Genomic DNA, 6,634 nt, shown 5'->3' on the forward strand with positions numbered 1-6,634 from the left:
TTTTTGCATCCCTGAGATGGTTTCAACTTATACTTAGCCTTGGGTTTATTTCTGCCTGGAAAGCACAATAAAATATGTCCTCTGATTGTTTAGTTTAAGGTGGAAACTGTTTCCATTTCAAGGAACAGAGAACATGATCAATATGATACCCACGAGGGGACAGAACTGGAGTTCTCCAATTATATGGTTTTCACAGCAAGTTTCTTCCGCTTCCCTTTGGGAAAACAATCACACTTTGCACTTGGCAGAAATTAAATCACACGTCTATTTTTGTGCCACTTTAGGAAGACTGAGGATATCCTCAGGGAAAGATTGCACTTTTATATTTGAATGTGTTTTCTGCAGGACAAAAAGGTTATCTTCAAAAGCCCTCAAATGCAAATGTCCATCTACATGAAATTTATCAGGATCTAACTAAGGTAACTACTCTAGAAAAAAAAGTATAAAAAGCTGGAAAATTCAATTGTTTTAAAAGGTCAGTCCTCAATGTACAATTTTGAAAGTTGGCAAACTACTAGGAGAGACCTGCTGCTGGACAGCAGTTAAGTATAGCTTCATTGGATTAAGCACTATTGGTCACGGAAACAACGGCGCACATAAATGGCTTTGTTTTTTTGTTTTTTATTAATAATAATTATAAAGACATGGTAAAAATGACAGACTGAAAAAAATTATGAATGCTTTTTAAAGAAAATTAAATAAATTTCACCTCACTTTGCAGAAAATTACAGCATGGACAACAAAAAAACTAAAAACATCACAAAAACTAAATATCAAAAAGTAACGACTATGATTTTTTAAGATGTCTCTCTTCATAAAAATGTATGTACTTCAATTTAATTGATGATGTAAATGTTTAGCACTTAGTTTTCTACCACCAGTTTTGACCAGACTTGTCTCAAATTGAATGAGCAGAATTTGTTTTCTTTAATTTGTTAAATGCTACCTATAAAAAAAACTGATCATAATCCTGATCAGACTTGTCCAACAGATTTTTTATCATAATCTTCCATAACTAACAAACGAGTCTTAAATTTTGTAAACATAAAAACCAAAAACAGCACAATAACAGTTAACAGTAACACAACTTGATGAGAAATAAACCAAGTACAGAGTATCTGGAGGTGTGTTACATTCCAGAGTGGATGGAATTAGCTCCTCTTTTCTACCTAGTGAAATAAACAAGACAATTTTAAATCCACTATAATGCTTGCTAATCTATAATCCCACAGCCTTGGTGTTGGCCCTGTTTAGCTCCTGTGTAAGGCCTGTCCAACAACACACAGATCCGGGTGTGATGCAGAGCGTGGCGTTGTCCTGAGGTCTGACTGGCTACCCCATAATTCACGGTGCCTGGCTGGATTGTCATCTAGCCTGTTAAAATGAAAGTAAAATTTACTTTAGGGGTAAACGGAGCATGCCTGGTGGGCTCAAGAGGGCTGTTAACAGAAATCATCCTTTAAATTAAACAAATGCTGTCAGGTCACATTGTGCAGAAGGAAAACAACCCTTATCTAATCAGAAACTGTTTCTGAGCCTGGTGGTCTTGCTCTGGATCCTCCTCTGCCTACTTCCAAGGGACAAACCACTGTTGTGTTCACCAACATAAAACTTAGCGAAGGATCATTTTCCATTTGGATCATAAGGCTAACTTTGTACCATTTCTGCCAGTGAGTTGATATAACAGAGAATTCTCTGTTATAAATAACAGAGAATTGGACTTCATCTCTAACAAAGTAATTCAAAAAGGTTACTAAAAAGACATTGTGTCTGGTCTTTGATGTCCAATAGGCTTCAAATACTGTTGATGTGCTCCACAGGCTTTGGGACCTAACACATTCATTTGTTCTGCAATTATCTCTTTTCCTTTTGTTTCTTCAAGTCTCAAAATCCAGTCCACGAGGGCCAGTGTCCGACAACAGTTAGCCATCTCTTTCCTTCATCACACCTGGCTTCAGTAACTCATTAGCAGAGCTCTGTAGAGCTTGACTGCATGCTAATGAGACATTCTTGCCATTGAATTAAAGTGTGTAGGGAAAAAGACATCTAAAAGTTGCAGGAGTCTGGCCCTCTAGCACTGTAGTTTGAGACCACTGTTTTAATTCAAAGGCAACATTTTGAGAGACCTTCGGAAAGCATGACTATTTTGTTGAAGGATTTAGAAAAAGAAATAAATCTTACCCCTTTGTACATATTGCTGGCTCACTTCCACAAGTTTCAGCCACTGAGGTCCCTTGGAATCGGGAAGTCATGCTTAGACTTGGCCTTCTGTCTGACTGGCTACGTCGAACAAAGGGTCGTGGTCCTTGCGCAGACACAGGGAACCTTCCGCGACTCCCCCAACAACTAGAAAGAACTGAAACTCTGTTCGAAGTCCATGCTTGAGGTGGTTGGACAACTGAACAAGGCTGGGCCTCAAACATTGATGGAGAGACTGGGCAGAAGACCGAACGAGCATTACTGAACATCTGTGCACTTGATTCTTCAGTGCTGTTCTTCCTTGACCATTTCTGTACCTTTGGTGAGGCTGGTGGAGATGGTGCTTTGAAAGGGTAGGAAGTGCTAGAGTTCTGGTTCGCAACAGGTGGGCTGGGAAGTCTCCGTTGAAGTGCTGGTGGTGTAGGAGGTGTCTTGTTAACAGGGGAGCTATTTGTTGAGGGTGTTGTAACTTCCTTTTTTGAACCAAGAGGGCTGGGAAGTCTTCTATGCAAATTACTTGGGGTAGAGGGAGTGGAAGGTAACATCCGGCCTTTAGAGACAGGCGGAGTGCCAACTGGTTGGCTACTGGCAACTGAAGAAGGAGGCACGATAGTTGCACTGGTATTAGATTGAGGCACTGAAAACTTGCCAATATGGTGTACATTAGGTGATTCTCCTTGGGGTTCTGAGATTGCTTGCTTACTAATCGAGGAGCTCTCTGAGTTCGAGTCGGAAGATCGTCGTGTGTGTAAGGTCTTTCTAATTTGATGGTTTGAAGATTCTGTCTCCATTCCATCGTGCTGACTGACTTTTGTACCTTGAAAAACAGTCTTCATTGACTGTGGTATGCCTCCTTTGCTTGGTAATACTGTGACAGTCTGAACTGAAGATCTAAGTCGTTGGGATACAGCAGGCCTTTTTAGCACAGGTGACTTTCCCACTTTTGTAGTCCCATCTCCTGCTGCAGTCGATCCACTTGGAGCACTTTCAAAAGAAGTGTCCATTAGTACTTCCAGAGGAGGTGGAGGAAGATTGTCCAGATCAAAATAATCATTTTTTTCAGATGTTGTTGACTCAGGTCTACAGCTGGTCACTCCCGTACTAAGAACTGCTTCCACATTTCCTAAACCAGGTAGGATGGGAACTCCACATTTCCGTACCCCTTTTAAAGGCCCAAGAACTGTAGGAGTTTCTCTTACCTCTATACCCTGGCTGAAGGTGTCAATCAGCTTTTTGACTGAATTCCGGCCCCTGTGAAAGCCAGATGACAGTTGTGGTGATAAAGGAGGGCTAGATGGAGGAGTGGCTTTTATATGACACTTGGATTCTGTTTTTTCTTCCTGTTTATCTTCGTCAACATCAGATATGATTTCTTTTTTGTTATTGTACTTTAAGAGACGTGTTTTGTCTTTAGGTGATTGGCTATTATTGTTTTTACCTTGTGGAGGCTGTTTTCGATTTATTGCTGGAGATTGAGCTGGTGAATTTCCTTGAGTTTGTTTAAACATAACCGACTTTGAGTTTCCTCCCACTTTGGTTTTACTCATCTTTTGTAATCTCTGGTTTAAAGCATTCTGAGTCCTTTCTAATTCAAACAGAGTTGGATCTTCACCTTTACTCCGCAATGATTCTGCTGACCTGGAACGTTGACCCCTGGCAACTGGATTCTTTTTTATTTCTGTTCTCCGAACAGCTATTGCTGTTTGAGGCCTCCTTGGAGATTGCACCTCTTCATCTGTCCAATCATGTCTGGTGGTCTTTGGAGTGCCTGCTACTTTTGCTTTGGCACCAGTGTTTTGCTTTTGTACAAACCGTATTCTATCACTTACAGCATTTTTCATTTTGAGAGTCATTTCTACATTTTGAGGATTTTCTATGCGTTTTCTTGGTATGCGGAGTGGAGGCGTTGCTGAACTCATGGGTGAAGAATTAGATCGTCTCGGGAATGCTACTTTTCCTTCCTTAACACCTCTATCTCCTTCCTCTTCATCATTGTTGTCATCTTCACCATCATCTAGGGAGGCTGAGCCTAACAGTGAATCTCTTTGGTCATTAGGCACTATGGTACATGTAGAATCAAGTGAGTTGAGTGAAGTGAGAGAAAAACTTGGACTCATTTGAGTCCCATATTTTCCCATCGATGCTCCAGTGATGTTTATAGCGGTGTACTCCGTAGGACTGAGTGGAGTTCTGTTTGTCCCGTTGGACCCACAACTCTCTCGTCTATGATGCTTTTCACATCCATTAATGGATTCATTCTCAGCCCCGATACCACTGTCCTCACTAAACAGAGCTGAATCCTCTCCTCCAGGCTTGCGCAGGGAGGCCATTTCTATTTGGGTTAAAAGTCGCATCATCCTGGCCTCCAAAGTGCGTTTGATTTTCAGTTTCTCTTCTAAAAGCTCTGACACTGAGGCAAAGTAATCCACTGCTTCCTCCAAAGCAGAGTCTCCAATCCCACAAACAGTCCGGCTCACATTCCTCATCCTCTGAGTGGTGTACTGAAGAAGCTGCTGCAACAAATCTGGTGGCGATTCTGAGTTAATCTGACCAGACGTCCGCTGCGAAGAAGAGAGGTTTTTCATTTGGCTTGGCCAAGCAAGATGTTCTCCATTTTCTTTCAAAACCTGTTCCCCCTCTTCTGTCATTTCTTCCAGGCCCTGAATTATTTCCTCATAGCGCAAAGCCATGAAGGCTATCATTGTCTGCACAGCAATCTGAGTTTGGGTGGCTTCTTCCATGAGCTCAAGTACAGAATCATATTTGTTTATACTGGGATTCAAAAAGGCATATGCAGCTTGATGAGCCTTTACCAAAGGTTCTGGAAAGTCTACTTTTTGATCTGTAGATATCTTTTCCTGGTCTTTCCTTCTGGGACCTTTAGCACCTTTGGCTGATTTTTTTGGTTTCCTGTTAGACTTTTTATCAGCCAACTCCTGCTTGTCAATGTTTTTATCCTTTCTTGGTGGCAGTGTGACTTTTTCTGTTGCTGTAATCTCACCTTTATCAATGTTCTTTACCTCTGTGTTCACTTCTTCAGTGGCATATTTCTTTTTTTGAGGTGTCATTTGTGCTTCTTTCTGAAGTACCTGGACATGTGGAGATTCCTTGTTCCCCTTTGCTGTTCCTGTTACATTGTTCTTCCTTCCGTCTTCATCCATCTTGTTTTCTTTAGGCACTGCAGGTAGCATTCTTTCCCTCCTTATGGCACCCAAACTGCCCAAATTGGTACCTTTGGAGGGTGAGCAGCCCATTTTTTAAGTCTTTAAAATACAAGGTGACTTCTGTTTTCCCACAGAGCAATTGCAAGAGAAATGAAAATCCAACCAAGACTCTTATCCACCTGCTGTATCCGTCATTTTCAGATGGCAGAGGCTGTACAAAATAACACAGTCCCTTCCAACAAGGCGTTTGTCAAAAAAAAAGCAGATAAATCCATTTCAAAAATTGATTCTACCTGCTACAAATACAGAAAATAAATCCAGACTTGTGGTCATATTAAAATATGTCTGTAGCCTGCTGTGAAATGCGTCCCTCTGTACCTTCTGGAGGACAAGCAGCTGAAAGGATTAGAAGGGCTTTCAGTGAACTCCTCCGCATTAACATATGGCACGTTAAACCAAATAAAACTCACCTACTTGAAAGAACATAAGCTCATTTGTGTAATAGGGGCTGGCCCATGATGGCTTTTTATAGCCTGGTAAACAATATTGTAGTTTTTGCTCCTCACTGAAAAGGAAAAGTGATTCATTTTCAGCAGGCATTCAAAAACATCTTTAGTTGTATTCTCAGTTATACATTTAAAGCTTAAATTTTACTTTTTTTTTAATGGAGAGTCAAGAAAGAAATTGTACAAGGCATGTGCCTTGTGCAAATTCTGAATTTTGCAGTCAGAATTGAGCTAAAGCAAAACAGGTGAAGATTTATAATTTTCTCTTTCACCTTTCTCCAACCCCCAAATTATACAGTAAACCGTTTTCACTATGGGCTCCTTATTTACAACCATACAAAACTCAGATTAGTCCAGTCAAGTGCTAATGCAAAGGGAAAAAAAGTGTAATTGACTCAGACCTAAAAGCAGTTTAAGTAATCTCCTTAAAATTTCAATAGAAATCTTTATTTTAACTCAGTGAATGGCTTAGCAAACATTCCAGATCACTGCAACCCAATCAGAACCAAACATGAAGCAGCATTCAGTACTCCAATCTCAGTTCAGAAAATGAACCCATCAGGTCTTCCCCAAAAAAAAAAAATTCAAACACCCACTATCTATTGGTTCAGCAGTAGCTCTTCAAGGGTCAGTTTGACAAATCCTGTACTCTGGCCTTTCCTGAGATCCAGTGAACTGTCTGAGGCAGTCTGTTCAATCATAGATTAAAGAGTCAACAAAAACCAGCTGAGTCAGTTTCATCCTGAAGTTCTTTGTCTTACAAAT

The 6,634-nt window shown here is 40.6% G+C and overlaps 1 protein-coding gene across 1 annotated transcript; it reads right to left on the reverse strand.

Annotated features, from left to right (window-relative positions):
- Positions 1–704: 704 nt before the first annotated feature.
- On the reverse strand, positions 705–5,954 carry pcare1 (photoreceptor cilium actin regulator 1). The gene is made up of 2 exons (XM_008399681.2): positions 2,182–5,954; positions 705–1,374 (listed from the first exon to the last, which is right to left on the reverse strand). Exons 1-2 carry the CDS (start codon positions 5,451–5,453, stop codon positions 1,251–1,253), a joined length of 3,396 nt encoding a protein of 1,131 aa, XP_008397903.1. The 5' UTR covers positions 5,454–5,954; the 3' UTR covers positions 705–1,250.
- Positions 5,955–6,634: the final 680 nt, after the last annotated feature.

The sequence above is a fragment of the Poecilia reticulata genome, linkage group LG22, assembly GCF_000633615.1.
Source record: "Poecilia reticulata strain Guanapo linkage group LG22, Guppy_female_1.0+MT, whole genome shotgun sequence".
Classification (NCBI taxonomy): domain Eukaryota; kingdom Metazoa; phylum Chordata; class Actinopteri; order Cyprinodontiformes; family Poeciliidae; genus Poecilia; species Poecilia reticulata.